We start from the raw sequence: 24,214 nt of genomic DNA on the forward strand, positions 1-24,214 counted from the left end.
AAGTTGTTTTTAAAAGATGCTTTAGACTGTTCAGTATATTTATTAAACCATTAACCCTAATTAAGACATAGTGATTTTAGATATTTAAAAGCATTTAAATTTCCAGAATATTGACGTTAATTATTTTGAAAGCAAGTAAAATTCTGTAGTAGCCAGGCCAATAAAAACAATCTACTAAAATTATCAAAAAGTCTATGCTTTCAAACGTCTGTTCACACTCTCACTCAGTACTATGAGCTGCAAGTCTTGCCTGATCAGAAAATGGATGTGACTTCATTATCTGTATCCAACTGTGAACAGCTGCTCATTAATAAAACTCTACTAACATTCAAGTTTCATCAGTTGGTTTAAATTAAAACAAAACAAAACAAAACAAAAAACAAAAAAAGAGGTATCCTTTGGTGAAAAGCCAGAAATTAGTCAAACACTGAACAGGGTTAGTGCAGAAGACTCAGTCACACAGCTGGAGAACCTAAACAATGAAGACCCTCCCAAAGGGAGCCTGAATTAAATGAGGAGGAGGATGGTCAGCAGCTTTAAAATGGGCAAATATTTTATGCACAGAACAGGCAGGATGAACTAGACCCCACTGAGAAAGGCAGTATAGAAAATGTCATTCACCTACAATTACTATCAGTAACAGTTACAATCAGGAAAAGTTACAATCAGTAACAGTTACAATCAGGAAAAGTTACAATCAGTAACAGTTACAATCAGGAAAAGTTACAAATCAGTAACAGTTACAATCAGGAAAAGTTACAAATCAGTAACAGTTACAATCAGGAAAAGTTACAAATCAGTAACAGTTACAATCAGGAAAAGTTACAATCAGGAAAAGTTACAATCAGGAAAAGTTACAAATCAGTAACAGTTACAATCAGGAAAAGTTACAAATCAGTAACAGTTACAATCAGGAAAAGTTACAAATCAGTAACAGTTACAATCAGGAAAAGTTACAATTAGTAACAGTTACGCTATTGAGTGTTTTCTTACAGTAATTTTAGTGGGCTGTTTTATTGCCCTTTCCACCTAGAATCTGAAAATCTCTTTTGTTCTTCCTATTTTACATCATCCTCCCCCGTCCCAGGACAAGACTTGAAGTTGCAAACTTAAAAGTGCTCTCTGATTGAGGGTCTGACTCCAAAGTGCTAAGATTTAGCCCTAATAAGTCATTTGTTTCTCGATTACTTTTTTTTCTCTTGCTGCCCTCTATGTGAATCTTCTCTGAGAGTTTTCCAAGGGTACAAAGCACATGAAAAACTTATTTGGGGCCGGGCGGTGGTGGCACACGCCTTTAATCCCAGCACTTGGGAGGCAGAGGCAGGAAGATCTTTGTGAGTTTAAGGCCAGCCTGGTCTACAAGAGCTAGTTCCAGGACAGGCTCCAAAGCTACAGAGAACCCTGTCTCGAAAAACAACAAAACAAAACAAAACAAAAACCAAAAGGAAAAGAAAAGAAAAGAAAAAGAAACTTATTTGGAAAATTCCTGAATTGGGTATTTGCATTTGGCAGCCCAGTCAAATTGTTTTGAGAATATGGAAATCAACTTGCTTAAGTGCAAATATGGAAAACTGTAAAAAACACCCTTGGCTAAGTCAAGGTGTCTCAGTCCAGACAGAGGCGGATTCCCCCGTGCAGGGAAAGGCTAGAGACATCCTAAAGGTGAGGCGTGTCTTCATTCCCCAGACTTGCTTGAACTCACACCCGTATTCCAGGAGGGATCCTGAAGTGCTGACCTGTGGGATCACCAAGAAGATTTAAAATATTCTCTTATCGGCGTTTTAAAAGGAAATTCAGTTTTCAATCTTTTGTTTGGTTGTCTTGGTCAGGGTTCTCTTGGCCGTGATGAAACATGTGACCAAAGCAGCTCTGGGAGGAACAAGTTTATTGGGCTTGCGTCAAATCACCCATCATCACTGTCGGAAGCAATGACAGGAACTGAAAACAGGTAGGGATCTAGAGGCAGGAGCTGATGCAAATGTTATGGAGGAAAGCTGCTTACTGGCTATCTCCACGTGACTTGCTCAACCTGTTTTCTTATGGAAGTTAGAGCCACCAGTCCAGAGGTGGCCCCACCTACAATTGGTTGAATCTCTTCACAGAATCATTAATTAGGAGAATGTCCCCATGAACTTGACAACAGTCCTATGTTAGTATGTCATTTTTATTTTCAATGAAATTGAGGTGCCCTCTTTGATAATTCTAGCTCATGTCAAATTGACATAAAACTAGCCAGCCAGTACCATTGCTTTTCTATCGCTCTATGTTGTGAAGCAATGATGTACCCAGTCACCAGGTTTTCTACAGAAGTGTGTGCCCTCCTTCCTTTTAATCGGAAGTGACAAATTAAAAGAGAAAAAAAATCATGAAAAGGAAGAAATTAACATGGGATATAATAAGTAATTTGTAACAAAGGTGTAAGTAATAAACTTAAAAAGATAAAACAGCCTAGTGGTGGTGCACACCTTTAGTCCCAGCACTTGGCAGGCAAAGGCAGATGGATCTCTGAGTTCAAGGCCAACCTGATCTATAGGGCTACACAGGGAAACTCTATCTTGGGAAAAAAACCTCATGTCAGAATTATTGAATTTTGGAAATTCAAAAAATATTGGAAATGATAGATTATCGGAATTTGTACAATAGAAGAGATTACAGTTAGGATACCTGTTTAGCAGACTGCAGGGGACTTCTTTAAATTGGTCAAGTGTTGAATGGCTATAATCTATGATTGCTTGTATGTACCAGACTTCACGAAAAGTTTTGTAAGCAGTAAATTCACTTAAAAGGAAATTCAGATTAAGAGATTAAATCCATGTTTACCTAGAATGCTAAATTCACTTTCTTCCTCCTTGCAGGGTAAGCATACTAAATTGTTGTTTTGGATTGGTGGTACATGTTAGTCATTCCAGAATACCATGGAGGCTGAGGCAGGAGGGGCTTAAGTTCAAGACCAGTAAGACTCTCAAAGACAGATAAAGAAAATAAAATATGCTGGGTGGTGGTGGTGAATGCCTTTAATCCCAGCACTTGAGAGGCAGAGGCAGGAGGATCTCTGTGAGTCTGATGCCAGTCTGGTCTACAAGAGTTAGTTCCAGGACATGTAGGCCTGTTACACAGAGAAACCCTGTCTCGAAAAACAAACAAACAAACAAACAAAAAAAGAAAACACACGAAATTACTAATAAAAGTGTGGAGCAGATTGCAGGGAGGAGGGTGGGCAGAATGCTGGAAGTTAAGTGACAGATAACAGAAATCATGGTGGGAGAACAAAGGCAGTTGTCACTTTTCCCCAATTCTTTTAAAAATTGTTTTTATTGAGCTATACTTTTTTCTCTGCTCCTCCCTCTTCCTCCCCATCTCCTTCTACCCTCTCTCGTGACTCCCATGCTCCTGATTTACTCAGGAAATCTTGGTATATGAAGAAAAAGACTAGTTGAGAAACAATTTGAAAAAAAAACTGTTTTCAGCTTTTGGATATATCATACACACACACACACACACACACACACACCAGCCACTTTCCAACAGTAGCTTAAGGGTTCCTAGTCCAATACAGTCATAAACTCTAACTGGTTCTCAACCTTTCTAAAGCTGTGACCCTTTAATACAGCTCATGTTGAGGTGACCCTAACCATAAAATCATTTTTGTTGCTATTCATAACTGTAATTTTGTACTATTAAGGGTTGTTCAAGCCTTAAAGGGCTCACACCCACGGCTTGAGAACAGTTGCTGTAGGGTTTACTAGCATACAAGATAGAAGACAGCATGGAAACTCATAAATAAGTACAAGGAAACTGTCTAGGCTGTAGACTCTAGGGAAACAAGTGTCTATGGGAGGTAGAAGGAAAAAAGGGGGTGGTGTAGTGGGGGTTCAAGATACAATTTATCCTTATGTGAAAGCATTTTTTATGGGACACAGTAACATGTTCAATGAATATGTACAATAAAAAGTAAAAACAAAACAAAAATAAACAACACAAAAATATCCTATTCCAAGAGAGAACCACAAAAGAACAGGAGCTTGATAAAATGCCTAGCCCTGATGCAGGCCAGGATATAACGAAGGAACTTAGAGGAAATGCTCCTTTACTTCCAGTTAAAAACTGAACTAAGTCGAGCAGGCTAAATCCTGGAAGAGACTTGTAAACGTCTCAGGTGCTGCAATAACTGGAGTCTGTCCTAGTCCGTTCTGAGACAGAGGAACTCCTCCAATGCTTCCTAATGTAGACTCAGCTTCCCCTTGGTCCTGGCGGGCAGGTTTTTACGGATGGAGCAGAAAGGGGACAGACAGGTCACGGGTGAGACACTCATCTATACCGGGGAAAGGAGGACAACTTGGCACAAGCCCAATCGCTCCACGACCAAAATAAATAAATAAATAAACAAACAAACAAATAAATAAGCAAGTAAATAAATAAATAAATCGGGGAAACCAACAACTACCTCTATCAACAACAAAAGGCTAAAGCTCAAGCTTCCTTATCGCTGCTGCGCTAGTCACGCCCTCTACGCCCATTGGCTTGCGGCTTCTACGTCAAAGAAGCATCCTATCCCCTTATTGGACCAGAAGAGACCTGGGGCGGGGTGTGGAAGGGAGAGCCTGGAGACAGCACGTAGCTCCGCCTTGGAGGCGGGGACTAGGCGGAGAATAGGGCGGGGTCTGGGAGGGGAGGTGGGGCCTGGGCGGGGAGTAGGGCGGAGCCTGGGCGGATCCGGGGTCCGGGGCGGGTTTTCTGGCGAAGGGGCGGCCATGGCGGCTGCGCGGCGGCAACGGCGGCTGCGGCGGAGCGCGCGCCCGGCTTTGAATGAGCGGAGCTGGGGCTGAGCCGGCCGAGCGCGAGCTCGGGGGAAACCGTGTGCGCGCCCGCGCTCGCGCGCGCAGGCCGGCCGAGCGCGCGTGTGTGTGTGTGCGCGTGCGCGCCCGCGCGCGCGCGGCCCGCGGCGGATCGGAGCCTCCGCCGGGCGGGCGGGCAGGGGGAGGGGCAGGTGAGTGTGTGCGGCCTGCGCGCGCCCGCCCGCCCGCGAGTGGGGGCTTGGCTCGACCCCACCCGCCTCTTTCCACCCGCGGTCCCCCTCTGGGTCGTCCCGTACTTCCTGCCCTCCTGCCTTCCTCTTCGGCCCTCTTCTCGCGACCTCCTCCACGCCGGGCCACCCTGGGGGGCGGGGGGGCGGACTGTTTCCGGGTCAGGGTGACCTGTGGGGTGAGCCCGGCGTGGCTAGGAACCGGCTGAGCCCGTGTGCCCTCGCCATGCCACGCGCACCGCTTGGGACACCGGCCTGTGCGCTGCCGACCCGGAAAAGCCCCGTGTTGAGTCTTCCCCGAGGGCAATGTGCCTCCTTCCTGTCCTCCCTCTCCGGGCCTCGCACCTCCGGGGCCCGAAGTCCCCAACCTCGGAATCCCAGCCCACCCGGCTGGCTCCCACCTCCTGCAGTGTAGAGCGCCTAGCATGACTCCCGCCGTCGGGCGTGGGATTGCGTAACCAGAAAGCTCGCGTGTTGTTTTGCTTATCTGTACAGTGGGTATGATTTTCGTTTTTTCCCCCGTCGGCCAGACTCTAGGTGGGTCACGCGAAAGTGAAATTGATTTCAGTTAGGGAACACTCCGCGGAGTCATTTCACAAGACGGCCCACCTAGATGGCTGTCCCAGTGGGGTCACATGCGAAGGCCCGATGGTACAGAGACGGTTTTTACTTCCAGCTTGCCAAAACAGCGCTGCTGGTTCTGCTTACTTGCCTCTGTTGGTGACCCGTCTTTTTTCCCGTTTGGGTGCAGGGGGTTTTTCATTGGAACCTTGGGGATTTTTAACTTTAGCGAGTTTGGGACTTCCTTTGAGTCTGTTCTGTGCTGCTGTAGATCGTAGGACTTTGGAGTGTTTGTATGAAAAGGCTCGGGTTGTGAAGTACAGCACTAAATGACGCGTTGAGTGGGTATCACTATTTGGCGTAATGAATTTTAGGATGGATCTTTACTCCAGCATGTCATCACTGAGCGCAAGGAGGGATTGACTTCATGCAGGATTCTTTTTCTTTATGCTTTCCACCCCGGCTGTAGAGAGATCTTTCTCAGTTGACACAACAGATGTCTCATCCTACTTGCTTGATCGGAGATGTCATTTTTTCAAAATTCTTCCTCTGTCATAGATAAAGTTTCTGAATTTTGTTAGTCATTTTAAGGACTGTTTTTTAATTCATGTATTTTAGTAGTAGGCCATTTCATTATTGCCTGGTTCTAGAAAGCATTTTAAAGCACCCATTTTACAAAGTAGACCCAAATATTTTTCTAGTTGGTAGGGTATTTTAGAAACCAGACTGTAGCGATATATATACGATTAAACTAATTTCAAACGGAATATGTAGGGAGAGTCAGACCTTGGGATCTCTTCCAATTTATCCTGGTTTAACCTGTCTAAATTACTCAGGCCAGTTACGGCCCTCATCTGTTACCTGGGAGTGGTGAAACATTTGGACTACATCCCGAACATGTTACGGCCCAAGGAATGCTGGTTCCTTTTCATTCAGGAAATATTTGAGCGCATAAATGCTGGTGCTGCCTAAGATTTGGAGATAAGAAACTGAGGCACTCTGGAAGGGTCCTATCTTTCTAGGCTTTTTCTTTTGAATAAAGTAGATGTAGAAAGAAACTCAAGACCACCGAGTAGCAAAGAGGGTTTCTCTGTGCGGGGAAGTGTTTTTTTCCTTAAGAGTGTAGCATATGCCAGCTTGGTCTACAAGAGCTAGTTCCAGGACAGGCTCCAAAAGCCCTGTCTCGAAAACCCCCCCCCCCCAAAAAAAAAGAGTGTAGCATATGTTACAGAGTGTGCGCCAATATCTATTCACCCCTTTCTATTTGCAGCGTTATGTACAAGTCCTGAGTAAGATTTGTCTACGAGTCAGTGTCATTGATAAAGTGTTACTTAATAGCTTGGGTACATTTTCCCCATTTTAGTGAAACTGGTTGGAAATTTTATCCTGGAACTTATATCTCCCCTGATTTCTGAGGATGTTTGAGACTAGTTTGTTCTTGGTTTTCAAATTAAATCGATGTAGGTTTGAATGCCAGCAGTTGTATGAATGTGGAAATGTGCTCATTCTGTTTCTATCTACTAGATGAAGAAAATATCTATTCACAAGAATGAAGTTCTGTGGGTTCAGTTAGCTAGTATTTAGGTGGTGCTTGGTTCATAATGGTTAGTGGATTGTAGGTCTCTTTCATTAATTACAGAAGCAGATTTCTCACAGAATCGGAATGCTGTTGTTAAGTGGGAATTCTGTTCTGTAATCAGTAATAATTCGACTTTCTGGTTTTTCACTTAAACTTGAAATCTTATTTCTACTTTTTGTTGGCGTCATTCAAGGTGACGGGTGTTACTGAGTAGTGACACTTTGGATGTCTGAGAAGTGTAGCTCCTCAAGACTGAATGAAGTTTGTTCTCAGCCTAAGGCAGCACCCTGTCACAGTACCAAAATAGTAAATGTCTTTTTTCCCCAAAAAACCTTGCAGGAGTATCTCTTTGGCTGTATGTCCTTTCCTAGGGATGTATACCATTGAGCTATAAAGCTACCTTTTAAATAATTTTTCTGAAAATTTATTTATTTGTTTTTTTGAGACAGGGTTTCTCTGTAGCTTTGGAGCCCGTCCTGGAACTAGCTCTATAGACCAGGCTGGTCTCGAACTCACAGAGATCCGCCTGCCTCTGCCTCCTGAGTGCTGGGATTAAAGGCATGCGCCACAGCTGCCTTTATTATATTTTTAAAAATTTACCCAGAATTTTTATTAATGTATATTGACTGTATAAATTACTGGACTCCATTATATTTTTCATTTCTTTATGTAATGCAGTTTGTTTTACCCCCTGCCCTCCATTTCTATTGTACTTCTGGCCCCCATCTTCTTACAGATAGTACCACATCTATTTTCGTGTCTTCCTGAATTGGAATTGGAAATCTAGCTTGTACAAACGATGGGGAAAATGCTGTCTTTGTCTTTCTGACTAGCTTATTTTGCTCAGCAATATGGTCTTTATTCCATCCATTCCTGTGCACGGCACTAATGCTTACTCAAACTTCTCTTTGGGAAGTTTGCTTTTCTATTTGTTGATAGGTACTTTTGACCAATCAACTTTAATGAAGCCTTAATTCACCATTTTATTCTGTTCATTCTACTTATAATGACGCATCAAATATTTCTTTCAAATTTTATTTTGCAAATGATAACAACGTACCAAGTTAAAAAAATCCTTCAGAGAAGTATTGGGTAGGGCACATAGGTAGTATATAGATATTACTATGCTGTGAAGTAGAAAAATGTGAAGTTTTTCAGTGGAAAAACACAGGCTAAGAAGACTATTCCACCAAGAGGGTAGGAAACAATATGGACAACATTGGGAAACCAAATAATGCTTGTAAGCCATTGGCATCTCTGAGATTCGTTGAGAAAAAGGAGTCAGCTTTGTTGCAGTTTTTGAAACCAAGTACACCACCTTGGGGATATTTGTCATAAACTCTGTGTGTGTGTGTGTGTAGTACTTGAAGAAGGAGATTGGTAGTGTGCTCTTGGTTCTCTTTTTTTTTTTTAGCATCGCTGTTCTTTGCCCTTGCTCAGTAGTGAGCCACCTCCAGCTTTGGACATTGAGTAGGCCATTCAGTTAAGATAGGCAGTCTTCATATGCACAAAAGTACATGGGCATTGCTAAGGGAGCCTTGTGGAACTTTTCTGTTGTACGGACTAGCTGTGGTTCTTCAGAAGGAGCTGCCAGTTACTGACTACAGAGCAGTCAAGCTCAGGGCCATGACAGTTAGTGTGTTTTCCTTGCTTTCTTGTTTTCTTCTTTCCTTTACGATTTGGCTGTGTGTATTGAGCTTTTATATTGCGGTATAATATATAAATAATATATGCAACAAAGCAAGTCGTCTTTTACCACTCAGGTTAAGATACAGATCTTAGTTTCCTAATGCGTCTGTATCTCCCCTCTCATCATGAGAGGCAAATATTTTTTATTATTTAATTTTTAACCTACTAATGTAATACTTCATTTAGTTGAGGAAACTTCATTATGAGCTATCTTTAAAAACCTGCAAGTTACTGTTGGGTATGATTTGTCCTTATTCCTCAGAGACTAGATTAATAGACTTAGTGCAGGCCCAAGCATCACTGTTTCTCTGAACAGATCACTAAATTTGCAGACCTGAACTAGATGGGTTTTATCCTTTGTCTGAACTTACTAGCTGTGCTTAGAACATGTTAGCTGACTTGACTCAGTTCAGTTTCGCCATCTGTGAAATAATGAGAGTATCTCCAGGTTAAAATGTTGAAAATATTTTTCATAGTGCTATGTTGAGGTGAATCAAATTTTAAAAGGTATAGAAAGGTTTAATATATACTATGTTGTCCTTTTTTGAGCTTTTAAATTGTAGGTAAATTTGTACTAGTTTAGGCAAAGCATTTTTTAGAGACTGAGGGTGAAGAGTGTTCTTCCTCACAACTTTAAAATGACTCACATTGTATTGGAATTTAATGTTATATTTGTAGCTTTTAGAGAAAAGTGAAGATGTCAGATTTCTCTTAGTGCATAAGGACTTTTTAATTTGAATTCAGAAAAAGAGCATGGCTTCAGCAACGTGTCTAATATATTGTTTCTGTGTGCGTGTCTTTCCTTTTCCCACAGGTTTTGGTTCTCGCCATGGCCATCACTCAGTTTCGGTTATTAAAAGTTTGTACCTGCCTAGCGACAGTGTTCTCATTCCTAAAGAGACTAATATGCAGGTAAATGATTTCTGTGTTTAAACTGACCTATTTGTCTCTTCATTGGTGTAGATTACTTCCTAACGTCAAAAGACATGGATATCGTATTTAAACTAGCTGTCCTGCTTAAAATACGCATTAATCTCTATGCTTTTTCAAAACATTTTTGCAGATCTAGAAAGGATATCAGTTGTTTTTGTTCTTTCAGATGTTCACATCTTCCATTTAAATATATTAAGTAATTAGTCCTGTAAAATTTTGGAAAGAAGCAGACCAAGGCTAAATAGTACCGTGATCACAGATAATATGTATTCTCTCATGATTGGAATGTTTAGAAGTGGTTAGGCAAAGTTAAGCTTAGGTATTTCTATGTATATTTCTATATAAATGCTATTTTTGTATTTATTTTTAAAACTTTCACCAGAGAGGGGCTGGAGTGATGGCAGTGGCTAAGAGTTCTTGCTGCACCGGCAGAGAACCTGGGTTTGGTTCCTAGCATCCCCGTGGTGGCTCACAGATGTCTAAACTCCAGTTGTGGGGAATCCAGGGCCCTCTTCTGGCCTCTGCAGATAGCAGGTGTACACATGATGCACAGGCACACATAAGATACACACAGACTCAGAAAGTAAAAATGGATTTTTGAGACTTTAAACAAAGAAACTATAAAAAAATATAAGTATGTGGCCAGAATAAAGTGTTTGGCTACATTTGGTTTTCCTTAGATTCCAAATCCTTCTGTCTCAGCACATGACATACTCTAGCTGCGGCTTCTCAACTCCAAGGTGCCTCAGGACTCCCCGTGACATTCAGAAGTGTGTTCTAAGGGTTAAGAGTTTCCAGCAGAGCTTCAGTGATCAGTAGCTGCTGAGCACTGGTGGAATCCAAATTCAGACTGCTCATATTTTGCAGCACTGGGGTCTATAGCTTTATTCAAAGCTATGTTCTTAGGTTGTAATTAAAAGTCGTTATTCCACCAAAATTAATGTAGAGCAGAAAGTGAGGGTGTTTGTATTCAGTGTGATTGAAGGCTTCAGAGGCTATGTAATGTCCAAACGGCATATATAGTTCAATAGTAAAAATTTGTATTTTATTCCAAATAAAAATAATAATTTTTATTTTCTGCCTTTTTTTTTCTTTTCTTGTTTTGAAACAAGATGTTGCTATTTCCCAGGCTGGCTTCTATATTTCTGTGTAGCTTAGGCTGTCCTCAAGTTTGCATTCCTCCTTTCTCAGCTTTTTGGTCATGAGAGGGTTAAGAAAAGAGAGGTATATGTGTATTGAGATTTTCAATTGGCTACAGAGAACTTAGGACATCTGTAAGTACTGAGTTGTTTGGGCCTAAGTCTGAATCAGGAATGGTCCATGCCTTTAGTTAAAACAGCGTTTGGAAGGCAAAGGCAGGCTGATTTCTGTGAGAGAGCCAGAGCTGCATAAAGTGACTCTGTTTCAAAACAAACAAACAAACAAACAAAAGCTATCAATCAGAGGAACTATTAGACTGTTAAGTCTTTTGGTGTAAGTTTTCCAGAGAAGCTTAGTGATAGGTAGGGTAGAAGGAAAGCAGACGTAAGTGGTAATCAGCCCTCTCTTCAGGTAGTTTAGGAAGGTACACACAATACTAGGTTGAGCCTGTTCAGAAGTTAGCATATTGATGAAATGCTGTGGAGTTGAAATGATCACTGGGAGATGAGAAGTCAAGAAACACATGGAAGAAATGGAGTGGTTGACCCTTGAGGATTTGGTGAAAAAATGTTCAAGTCAGAGAATGAGGAAGAGTAAAAGGCATCGTCAACAGTTGTCTTGGAGCGTCGATGTCTTCATGTGTCTGCAGTTTCTAAACGTCTAGTCAGTGTAGGTTAGTGTGAGAATAAGAAATGATATTTGGTTTCATATCAAGGGCTTTGTTTGTTGTCGCTGTGAGCTTCTGTTGTCAGTGTCAGCATGTTTAAGACTGCGTACATTCAGTTGTAAAGAAAACCAGCTCTTTATTAGGGTGAACTTAGGTGTCAAAACGAAGCTGGATTATGTGTTGTAAAATTCCATACTTGTGGAATAAATTTTGTAATAGGCTGTAATAATTTTGTCTTTATAAAAGTGAATAAAAATAAAGTGAATAAAACAAAGCTTGTGAATTTGTCCTAAAATAACCCCCTTTGCTCTAAGGGAATGAATTCCAGACTGCTGGGTTTAGTGGCTACTGTGTTTTTATGTCTCATTATGTAGCTAATGTTATTCTAGCTGCTTTAAATACGTTTCTTAGTTAAAGCCTTAAAAGAACCTTACAAGTGTGGCTATCCAGCTGACAGATGAGGATACTGTAGCTGATAAATTAATTCTCATTAGCCTCAGTAAAGTAGCTTTGAAAGTCTTGTCAGTGTGGATTCTTTAGCTCATGTTAACAACTGAATGTTATTATATCCTGATTAATGTAGTAGTAGTATTTCTCTACAAATCCTTAGAAATCAATTGGTTTAGTTTGGCTAATTGATTTTCAAAATTTTCCTTTTTTAATTAATTTATTTTATTCCATGTGCATTGATGTTTTGCCTGGATGTATGTCTGTGTGAAGGTGTCAGATCTTGGAGTTGTAGACAATTGTGAGCTGCCATGTAAGTGTTGGGAACTGAACCTAGGTCCTCTGGAAGCGTAGTCAGTGCTCTTAACTGCTGAGTCGTCTCTCCAACCCCTGATTTTCAAACTTTTTAATAGTTGAATACTTAATTTTACCAAGCAATCTATGAAATGTAAAACCAGTCCTTCCTGATTAGTAGTTTAGAGCTTTATCTCCAGAACCCAGAACACTGGGGGAGCACAAGGCTCAGAGGGGCTTGCGTTTGTGTTTGATGTTCAGTTCATCCCAAATCCTATAAGTTTGTCTATAATTCTAATCCTAACCGAAAAGCAGCTACATTGGCTAAGATTTGGGACACATTGGCAAGATTGCTGAGTCATGCTTTTTCATCATAGCTTTTGGGGCAGTTATTGTTTAAAACAATAATTATAAAGTTGAAAAGTCCCATTTTCTGAGTAAATTATTATCTAAAATGTGTTTTCATGCACGCTTGTCTGGGTGTTTCTTGAAATATATCCTGTTTCTTTCAGATCTGGCAGAGGAAGGAAATTAAGTGGAGACCAAATAACTTTGCCCACCACAGTTGATTATTCGTCTGTCCCTAAGCAGGTAATCTGTAATGGAGGTGTCCTCCAGAACATGGCTTTCACATCAGATAAACTGCATCAGAAAGATTGGGTGGTCAGGATTCTCGGTGATTTTCTTATCATTTGCTTACTTTTATTCAGTTCTTTATATTGTGTGTGTGTGTGTGTATGTATGTGTGTGTGTGTGTGTGTGTGTGTGTATCTTAGCATCTAATTTCTCCCCTACTGATTTTAAGTACCTGCCACTTTTATGAAACATTTAGTATTTAAATTTTTATATGTATCCTACATTTATATCATCATGGGGTTGCCATTTTGTAATTAGTTTTGCACGTGAATTGAGATTCACGGATTCCTGATATATTGAAAATTCTGGCTTGTTTTTTGGGCATTTGTTATCACATTGAGACTTTTACTTCCCTCATGTCTTGTGGAAAATGTTGATACTTTTTTTTAAGTCAGGTGATTAGTTTGGTTAGGGTTGAATGGAAAGTTCCATTCTACCCTGTGTGTCCAGTACATGTAATGATAACTCAGTTTTCAAAAGCACCTGCTTGAAGTAGTTTCGGGGTGTGGTTTGAATTGCATATATGTCTGTGGTTCAAGAGAGTTTTAAAACCAGTGTCTCAGAAAGCCTGTTTCTCTAATAAAGGTCGAGGAGATCGTTAGGTTGTCCTTTTGTGTCTCACAGTTCAATCAATTACATTTAGACAGATGTGGAGGAGTGGACTTCCTGGGATGAAGATGCACCCACAAGTGTCAAAATTGAAGGAGGGAATGGGAGTGTGGCAACACAACAAAACTCTTTGGAACAGCTGGAACCTGACTATTTCAAGGACATGACACCCACTATCAGGAAAACTCAGAAAGTACGTGGAAGATTCATGCTTTTGGAGTTTAGAATGCTTCCTAGATCCTCAGTAAAACTAGAGAGTATAATTGTGTTCATTAGAAAGCCTGTATATCACTTTGTTTCTCTGTTTATTTGATTAAATAAAAATGTTATGTATTCACTTGACCTAAAACAGATCTAATAATGCATATTTTAAAGTTTTCTAATATAGCTAAGTATTTCCAGAAATTCTATTGGCTTTCAGATAGTAGGTGTTAGTCTCTGCTAAGAGAAACTTAAGCCAATAAAATTAGCAGTTTTAAGAAGTTCCAAGTATGATGATATCTATACATTAATAATTTCACATCATATACCATGTACAGCTCTTGCAACCAGTCCTTGGTAGAACACTGTAAAGTTGTTGTGAGTTGTGAGTTTGTTAGCTTTCCTCCCTTTTGAGTTGAGATGAGCTTGCGAAGAGATGCAAAGGTGTTGGAAAGAGCACAATGACGGTTTTCTGTCCTTTTACCAAAATAGGACAATACTGGAGAGCTCATAATGAACCCTGACTGACTTTGTCTCATCACTCAGCCAATTCTGCTTCCCGCAGTAGCCATTCAATAACTTTTCTGTTGTTTGTATATCACATACTGCTATTCCTGACACCAGCCATGCATACTGTCCACTTACACCGTAGTGTGGTAAATGTAGAATTAGTTCTGCTTCATCTCCTTCCAATAGTGCCATGTTAGTCCATTCTGCTCTTCTACTTCAGAAGTTTGTACTTTTTATTCAAATACAGAAACATTCTATAAACATGTTTGTATATATGTAGAGACATATATTTTATATAACATGAAAGTATTTTTTTTCAGCACTCCTTATGTATTTTCTTGCTGTCTTTTTCTTAGTTTCAGCTACATATATGCATTCTTTCTTTTTTAACTGTGTTCAAATATTCCAGTAAGGAAGGATACTTAACAAATTTCTCAGTTGATGTATATCTTATATTGTGGAACTATATTGCTGGGATTTAGCATATTATATCATGCCTTATTACATTAATTTAGATTAAAGGTGCTTTTCCTGAAATTTACAGTATTTCAAGTAAATATATTCTAATACTATTCCACATATTAAAGATGGTAGGTATACTTTTGGTAGAACATATTAGATGTGTTATTATTTAATTTAGTAATTTAAAGTAACTAATTAAATTTTAATAACCCTCATAAAACAGGGAGAAGGAAAAGACAAGATTTTTTTTAAATGAGATATAAGTTTTCTTGATATGAAGCTGATTTATGTTATAATTGCATGGGAATTTTGGTACTGTTTACAGAATAACTCTTACTTCATTGTGTATTATAAAGACAAGCACAATTTAAGCATTACCAAATACATTAATCAATTATTTCTATGTGGTTTTGTGTAGATTATCCTTGTAATCCTGTTGTAATTTATGTTTCAGATTGTCATTAAGAAGAGAGAACCATTGAATTTTAGTATCCCAGATGGTAGCACAGGTTTTTCCAGTAGATTGGCAGCTACACAAGACATGCCTTTCATTCATCAGTCAGTAAGTATGCCAGTGCGAGTTAGGGTCAGCTTTTATCTTTTTTTCCTTCCCTCTCTCTTTTTTTCTTAAGAAGAGAAAAATTCTCAAGAAATTGAACAAATTTAAAATTTCATCCAAAGCTTTATCAACATAATATTGAGTAAGATTACAAATTATATTGGACAGGGTACCATTATACACAGAAAAGACAGAGGCACAATTTGATGACATTTACACGTTAGAATTATAGGAATTATCTCTAAAATGACTAAGGTAAGTTTTGACTTAGGGATTTTTATCATCACAGAGTAAGTTTACATTTAAGCTGTGATGTAATTTAAGATGAATTCAAAGTACAAAGTTGGGGTGCCCAACACTGAGGAGATATGAGAATGATCTGGGGAGTTTTTTAAGTCCAAAATGAGAATAAAATTCCACAAATACCCACATGTCTCCCCAGGCATAAGCTTGCTTCGCATGACTGGTTACGCCAGCTAATAGTTATAAACCCAAGATACAGTGACTACTGAACATCCATTGTCTCTGAGTCTCTGTGGTCTGAGAATCCAGGGGTGTTTAAACAGGGAGATTCTGTCTCAGAGTTGGCAGTGAATCTGCAGGCTTGACTAGGTTGGGAGGACCAGTGTGTTCACCTTCCAAGTTCACATGAAATCTTTTGGGTTTTGTCATGTACTCTTTCTTCTGTAGGGCTGTTTGGATTTCCCTGTGCATAAGTACTGATTTTCAATGGTGTGGGAAGAGAAGGGGATTGATTATAATGAGGAGACAGTGTTGAATGATTGCACACCGTTACGAACAATAAAATATAACATCATAGATATTTCTCCTTTTATGCCTTTTTTTAAAGACCCAATCAGTTTTATCAGGGTTGCTTATGAAGAACATGGCTGAGGGATTATTTACAGTGACAGTTTATGGGAGCATGAACACCTGTGACTACACCACTGAAGAAAATCCCTCTGCTCCAGGAAGCCTTAGCTGCTGGCTGTTGATTGTCAGTGCAGAGTAGTTTTCAGATAAGATATTCTTTATTTATCCTGAAGTTCATCATTTGTATATGGAGACTTTATACTAAGAATATCAACATTTTTCTGTCATCTTTTACATATTTTTACTGTTGTTGGCTTCATTTGGATGTTTTTGGTATATTTAGGGTGTGTGCGTGTGTGTGTGTGTGTATGTGTGTACTTACGTGTGTGTGTGTATGTAGAGGTGAAATCAATGCTGATGTCTTCTCTGTGACTTTCCACCTTACATTTTGAGGCAGAGTATCCCAGTGAACTTAGAGCTCCCCAGTTGTTTAGACTGGCCAGGGAACCTCTGGGACCTTCCTCTCTCCCCTGCCAACCACTGAGATTTTAGGCACACACTGTCATGTCTAGTTTCTTACCTGGATGCTGAGGGTCCAAACTCAAATTGTCATCTTTGCATAGCAGGCACTTAAATTTCATATGCTTAACTGGAAAGTATGTGCTTGTTTTTAAAATTTCCAACACAGACTACTCTAGTTAGACATTGTCATTTATTCTGGAGTCGATCTGTATCATTTCTCTCCTTTTTGCTCCCAAAAAGAGACAGAAACAAACAAATAAAAAAGGATCTATTCTTGTCTAGTCCAAACTAACAAAGTGAAAACCAAAATTAATTATAAAACAATATTCTGTGAAACATAAAATGGCTGGGTGGTGGTGGTGCACACCTTTAATCCCAGCACTCAGGAGGCAGAGGCAGAGGCAGGTGGATATCTGTGAGTTCAAGGCTAGCCTGGTCTACAAGAGCTAGTTCCAGGACAGCTAGGACTGTTAACACAGAGAAACCCTGTCTCGAAAGAAACCAAAACCAACCAAACAAAAAACATATAAAAATGAAGACATAATATGAAGAAATCTGGTCTTCCTCAACACACACACACACACACACACACACACACACAGAATCTCTCTTCTGTCTCCTTTGTGTGTGTGTATGAATTTTAATTGGTTGCTTACTTGCCAGTGTCCGCACCACTGAAGAAAATGTCTTTCTGCCCTGCTCCCATCCCCCAGCTATCAGTAAATGCTTGTAGGTTGTCAGGTGCAAAAGGGGCCTCATGAGCCCTCCCCACTTCCATGAGGGGATGCTGAGAGGAGCTCTTCATGGGCGAGTCTTGTGCAGTTAGTCACAGCTCCTGTGAGGACTGGAGTGCCCTTGCTATGCCATTTCAGAGAGGCTGCATTTCACAGTGCTTTACCCATTCCTCCTGCCCCTTCCAGGTGTTTTCTGAGCCTGGCTAGCAGGTCTTAAAAGAGGCTTCCTCTTAGAATTAAGCATTCAGCAGTCACTGATGCTGGTCATTTTGAGCACTTAGGAGTCTACAGAAACCATAGCTGATTGGAAAAAGAAGCTTCTCTGACTAAAGCTGACAGCAGCACCAGCTTATAGGCATAATAGTAAATCTTTAGAAGTTAATTTAGTGAGCACAGCACGCCTGTTCCCTACTCATGCCTATGTCCTCCCCAGCCATGGACTCTTGACCAGGTTTATAGCACCAGCTGTGAATTCCCTGCTGTGGAGCAGACCTTAGATCCAGTCAGAAGTGGTTGGCTCCATGAGGCCGGCCACTATTATACCAGTAGTGCAGAACAGTTTTTACCACTTGGGAAAGTCACACATCACAGCATTATTGTGAAACCTGCTATTCTCGGCAGACTAGAGGCTAGATCATTTATGCCTGATGTAGGGAATGTATAGTTTGGCTTAGACTTAAAACTGCTCCTTTTTTTTTTTTTAAAAAAACTGAACCACTGTGTAGAGAAATGACGGCTCTTTACGATCTTAGTTTCTCTTTGTTTTTCAATATAGTCAGAACTAGGTGACTTAGATACCTGGCAAGAAAACACCAATGCCTGGGAAGAAGAAGAAGACGCGGCCTGGCAAGCAGAAGAAGTTCTGAGGTATGCAGATGACATTTATCTGACACCTTGAGTGCAATGCTTGAATTTATCTCTTGTGTTTAAGATCAGGAAAGCCTACTCTGCCAAATGTCTGTCTGTGTCTATTTTTCCACACTGAATCTTATTGAACATGTTCTGAATTCCAGATTTCATGTCTCAGTATATGGATTTAAAGCACTGTTTAAATCAATGAATAATAACCTTAATGGTAAAAATTGCTTGCCTATACATACCACGTGGTAGTCACAATCTCCTTCTGTGAAATGTAAGCCACCATGATACGCTGTTCTAGATTAGAAGTTGTCATTTTGATTTTATTGTTTCACAGTTTAATATAGTGTCTGAACTTCACATTTGAATAGAAGTAGCTAATAAAGCACCCTGAAAGTCTCCATGTGTCTTACTTTAGTATCCACAAAGTATCATAAAACAGGGAAGTCAGATTAACAACCTGTGCTACAGAAAAGCAAATGTTGTTCTGTAGTTTTAAAGTTCATTTTTGTTCGATGGTCATTCTATATTTCATTGAGTAATAAACTTAGTTCTTGTACTCCTTTACTCCTTTTTTTTGTTTGTTTGTTTGGTCTTTTGTTGTTGTTTTGTTTTCGAGACAGGGTTTCTCTGTGTAGCCCTGACTGTCCTGGAACTTGCTTTGTAGACCAGGCTGGCCTCAAACTCACAGAGATCCACCTGTCTCTGCCTCCCGAGTGCTGGGATTAAAGGCGTGCGCCACCACCTGGCTAGTTCTTGTATTTCTAGGATGGGTCAAAAAATAAGGTAAGAAGAGTGAAAAGCAGAACTGTGAGTGTTATCATGGATGCAACCTTACACGTCAATCTGTCTAATCTCTGTGCATTTAAGATCATCTAGCAAGGGGCTGGAAGATGGGTTGGTGAGTAAGAACACTGCTTCTCTTCCAGAAGACCCAGGTTCTGTTGCCAGCACTCATATAGGCTTCAGGGGATTCAGTGTCCTCTTCTGGCCTCTGTGTGTACACACATAATACACATACATACATGCAGACTCATGCACATGCACATAAAATATAAAAAAAGTAGCAAAATATACTGATAGAATTTTTATTTTAAAATTATGATTGTTTTTGCTCTATGGATAGAAAATGAATTACTTTTTCCTTGTACTTATTTTTATGTTTTTTGTTCTTTTCTTGTCTTTGATGGTAAATTTATAGTAACCTTAAATAACCAGCAGAGGGTGCAGTTAAATAGACATTTTTTTTTTTTTTTAAGTCGTGTTCTCAGCATGTCTTTTTGTAAATGTTAGAGGGAATCACATTTTTAAAGTTGTGAGAGTTTTTCATATTTAGCTTTCCTTTGGTCGGTATAAATGAGTCTTCAATAAAAGGTGTTTTTAAAATTGTGAACTAAAGTAATGATGTTACAAGGATCATCAGACAGACATTTTTATCTGAATTTTAAAAATAATAGTTTCAAAAATCACCTATTTTTAGGAAATTTGAGGGGCTTTAATAATTATTATTTTTATGTGGCATAAGGATAAAAGAAAGAGCTGTTCATTTGACTCTAATAATCTTAATGACATTGTTATGGAATCTTCAGCCGTGAACGGAGCATCTTAATGTTACTCTAAAACTTTCCATTTTCCATCATCTGTCTTGTTCCTTAAAAATGAAAACAGAAATATTTTACATTATAATGGCTATTTAATTGAATGAGATTATTAATGTTAGGCAGGCGAAAATCATGCTGTGTGCTGCACAAGTGTGGGCCATGGAGGACAGGAGGACATGGAGGCTTGTGGCATTGCTCCCTTTTAGAAAGCGTTGTGAAAGTGGATCTGTGTTCATTGCCACCCTCAATCCTCTAGCCCTGTGATCAGTTCAATGAGTATTTACTCTAGTACTGAAGCAATTCCAGACTTGACTCTGGATGAGTAATATATATATTTGCCTTCAGTAATCTGAATTATTTCTTGTGCCTGGAATGTTCACTACTGATATTTTCATTTTAGATAGGAACCATGTCAAAGTTTATCTTCTTATAACCTATCCAGTCCTTTATAACTATTTTCCTTCCTACTTTTTAATGCTAATGCTTTGACTTAAGTAGAGCTAATGTAAAGTCAGTTTTCTTTCATTTTTAAATGTGGTTAATTGACAGTGAAAGTTGGAGTGTTGGCACAAAGAATTTTTTTCTCCTTTGTGGAATTTTGGTCATCTGTAACTGCCCCCTTGTATTTATAACTGTTACTGAAAATCAGAGGTGTGTGAATGCATATGAATACTTATGCATTAACATCATTTTCATAAACTTTTAAGTTGTACATTTGCTAATTTAGATGCCCCAGTCTGGAGTGTTCTGCATAGATGTAGGTCTTCCCTATTCCATGCTCAGTGGTAACCTGTGCTTTCCCTCTTCAGTCTTACGTATTGAGTTACTGTCTCACATCCCACCCAGGGTCCCTCCCTCTCCTGTGTCATCTTTCCAGGCCCAGTCTCCCTTCCTGCACAAGCAGCGAGCAGAGTGTTTGTGTCATCTCCAGCCCCTGGAGTTGCACCGGGCTAAGAGCCAGCTAGAGTGCAGTGAGAGACCGATAAACCCCTGCTGGTGTGCGGGTGGAGCCGCTCAGATGCCGATCTGTAAATTCTTTGGTTCTGATCCATCTGAACTCCTGTCCTCCTCGCAATGTGCTTCTAACGTCCTTTAGCTAATTTTTAAAAATCTATTTAATAACGAGAGAATTAATTACAGTATCAAACTGTTTTGGATAGTTTCCCCCTGAAGTAGAGAGTTTTTGTAGAAATGAGGTGAAGGAGGAAAGTAAGAAGATATGGGTTCTTCTTCCTGGAGACATTAATGCTGTGACTGCACATCTCAGCGTTGTGACTCATTTCGTCTCTTTATACAGAAAGATAACATTTCTTTTTGTAAAGTTATCTTCTAAGGATAAGCAGAAATATTCCTATTGAAAAATCCTTGAAATTTTTAGAGAAATGAGAAAATTAAAGACATTAAACATTTATTTCTTGATTATAAGAAGGCATCCTTTTTATAATTAATTTGCTATTTTAGCTGTGCAGTGTTTTATGAAAGTAAAGATGCAAATGTGTTTCTTTTCAGGCAGCAGAAAATTGCGGACAGAGAAAAGAGAGCAGCAGAACAGCAAAGAAAGAAAATGGAGAAGGAAGCGCAGCGGCTGATGAAGAAGGAGCAGAACAAAATCGGGGTGAAACTCTCCTAACACACACCCGCCTGCCACACCAGTGCCAGTAGGAGAAGCCGGGCCCTGCCGCCTACACAACAAGCATTTGTATGGACTGGAGATGATTTTCAGAATACAAACACTGCTTGATCTTAATGTGTTCATCCAGGACACCAGGATTCTCCCACAATACCTTGAACTGTCAGTAATCAAGACTCAAAACACAGAAATGATGAGACAATTATTTTCTTCAACATGTTCCAAATATAAGATAATTGTTTGCTGTAGAGAAGTTATTTCAAGTGGAATATACCAGACCAGTACCTCTCAAGCTAGTGTTTCTAGCTGAATAAAGTGGGTGTAAATAATTTTATGGTAGAAAAGTACTCTGCTATCTATTATGCTTTCATTCATTGTGCATAATTATAAGATAATTTAATAGTCTTTGTTGCCATAATCACTTGACACAAATTAAACAAAGTTTAAGTGGGGCTTTATACCTCCTTAATTTTGTTTTCAGGTAGTGTTGACGTACATTTTCTTTAATTTGAACTGGCATTGTTTGGTACAACATTAAGGAATATGATTTGGATTTTCATGAAAATACATTAAATGCAATAATTTTATTTATCAAATATTTTGTATATCCTTATTTTCTTTTGGATGGTACTGTAATGTTATCCAGAGCTGTAATTTATAGTGCATGTATAAACGTTGAGAATCAGCTGCAGTGACAAATCTGTAGGATTAGTAGCTCTTCTCTTCCATCACAGACGTCAGGATGCTCTCAGTGTCTGTAAGGATCGTAGCTCTTCATCCTCCTTGAAAGCCATTAATTTTCAAATGCAGAAAGCCTTCAGTTTTAATTGATTTTATGAAAGTGATTCTGAAAAATTTCTCTTTTTTTATCTTACACAATGCAGGGTATCTATATTTTTGGCTAGAGAACATTACGGATTCATTACAAACAAATTATAAGTATTTTTTGTTTGTGATATTCATTGACTTGTTTAAAGAAATAATTACATATTGTGTTTTATGGGGAAAAATCCTATCTCACAGTTTAAAATACCATTAAATTTTCTCCACAATTGAAATATAACTGGCCTGATTTTCTGTGGCTTTGGAATTTTTAAAGATGCTTTACTTTCTTCAAAGTTATTAGCCAGGATTAACATTTTGTGGGCCTTTAAAATGTCATAGTGTACAGGCCAAACATTACTAATATGGTTGAATTAAAGCAATGCTTCATAGTAAAACCAATAACTGTACATTGAAACTTTTAAAGGTTTCTTAGTCTGAGATTTGAGACTTAATTATTATGATCATTTGACTAACTGGTGGGAAGAGGTTTTGGTCACTAGACCACATTGTCAGTTGCTGTGTTTACTGTTTCTCCAGTACATTCCCAGCTAGGTAGAATTTAACTGAGAATTTTAAGAATCTCTTCTCTCCCATGTGTTTGGTTTAGTCATTGTGAGAGTTTTATATCTATGAATGTAGAAGTCATAAAGGATAATTTCCCTTCTTCCAATAGTAGTAAGTACTGAGGTCCTCTTTAGTCAGGCTTTTTAAGTATATGAACTAATTTTTATGTTTATCTCTTTAGCTTTTGAGAAATAAAAAAACAGAAATTGCAGCTTATATGAACGACTAGGAAGAAATAGATTTCTCTTTAACAATTGTGAAATATTTTCACCTAAATTTATATGTAAAATTGGGTATATATGATCCCTGGAAGGTCCATGGAGTTAAATACACATAATAAATACTTCATGGTAGCAACCTGAATTCTTCAGCTTCCAAATTTATGTTTTTTTCTTTTAGTTCTTTTGATATTGATAAAGCATGATGGTTTGGTTTTGTTTGAGACAAAGTTTCTCTGTGTATCCTTGGCTGTCTTGGAACTCACTTTATAGACCAGGCTGACTTCAAACTCAGAGATCAGTCTGCCCTTGTCTCCCAAGCGCTGGGAATAAAGGCCTGTGCCGCCACAGCCTGGAATGGTATAATGGGTTTTAGATGTTTACTAGAACAGACGAAGTATGCTAGATCTAAATAGTTTGTGAAGTTCTACTCATATGTTTGAGATAAGTTATCGAAGGCAGTGTAGAGCTTCTTTCGTGTGTTTAATAGAAATGTTGACTTCTCAACCTTTTCTTAGTAAGCTTTAGCTAGATGTCCTTTCTTGGCTCTCTGTGATATTTGTCTGGATATTTTGAACTGATGATTTGAAGATATTTTCATCTGGATTCCTCAGTTTGGGGATGTACTCATTTCTGGCCACAGCAGTCACTATTTCTGGATGAAGACTGGTAGTTAAGAAGATGGCAGTGGTGGACCTGCATCTGGATCAGCTATTACCAAGTATAACCATAACCAGTATTCAAAAACCCCAAGACGACGATGATGGTTCATGTACTAAAAGGGTGGGCTGAGCCAGAGGCCGCTGGTTCGTTTACCTTAATTAAGCCTATCGAGTTCGTGTTGGCTCCAATCTACCAATTGCTGTTACTTTCACACTCTATGCCCTTGTTCAAAGGAAATCCTTTAATTAGGTGTGGAAAGTAATGTAACCATTGTGAGCTGAATGATTCTAGCTGAAGTCAAGTGGGGAGTAAGGCATGGGCTTTGTTCTATAGGTTGACTGTCTTAGGAAAGGAGACTGCCTTTTCAAAAGGAAGCTGGAGGCTGGGGAAGAGGGTAGATCTGTGAAAAGTACATTTGATTCACCAGTACCTTAGGCTTAGCTCATTGTATGTTCAAAAAGAACTGTGTGTGCTCG

The 24,214-nt window shown here is 39.3% G+C and overlaps 1 protein-coding gene across 3 annotated transcripts; it reads left to right on the forward strand.

Moving 5' to 3' along the window:
• Positions 1 to 4,945: 4,945 nt before the first annotated feature.
• On the forward strand, positions 4,946 to 23,239 carry Ebag9 (estrogen receptor binding site associated antigen 9). Of its 3 annotated transcripts, none has more exons than XM_057792782.1 (7): positions 4,946 to 4,987; positions 9,667 to 9,764; positions 12,846 to 12,924; positions 13,613 to 13,771; positions 15,206 to 15,313; positions 18,155 to 18,246; positions 21,348 to 23,239. In XM_057792782.1, exons 2-7 carry the CDS (start codon positions 9,682 to 9,684, stop codon positions 21,466 to 21,468), a joined length of 642 nt encoding a protein of 213 aa, XP_057648765.1. In that variant the 5' UTR covers positions 4,946 to 4,987; positions 9,667 to 9,681; the 3' UTR covers positions 21,469 to 23,239. The 3 variants fall into 3 exon arrangements, with proteins under 3 accessions (XP_057648765.1, XP_057648763.1, XP_057648764.1); XM_057792780.1 differs by lacking the exon at positions 4,946 to 4,987 and adding an exon at positions 5,216 to 5,560; XM_057792781.1 differs by lacking the exon at positions 4,946 to 4,987 and adding an exon at positions 5,216 to 5,521.
• The last annotated feature ends 975 nt before the right edge of the window (positions 23,240 to 24,214 follow it).

The sequence above is a fragment of the Chionomys nivalis genome, chromosome 17, assembly GCF_950005125.1.
Source record: "Chionomys nivalis chromosome 17, mChiNiv1.1, whole genome shotgun sequence".
Taxonomy (NCBI): Eukaryota; Metazoa; Chordata; class Mammalia; order Rodentia; family Cricetidae; genus Chionomys; species Chionomys nivalis.

What these genes read in the sequence shown, in the direction of transcription:
- Ebag9 (XM_057792782.1), top strand. Translation starts at nt 9,682, where the DNA reads ATGGCCATCACTCAGTTTCGGTTATTAAAAGTTTGTACCTGCCTAGCG. An exon ending in CTAAAGAGACTAATATGCAG is followed by an intron (nt 9,765 to 12,845) that starts GTAAATGATTTC and finishes TGTTTCTTTCAG; the next exon opens with ATCTGGCAGAGGAAGGAAAT. An exon ending in TGCCTTTCATTCATCAGTCA is followed by an intron (nt 15,314 to 18,154) that starts GTAAGTATGCCA and finishes TTTTCAATATAG; the next exon opens with TCAGAACTAGGTGACTTAGA.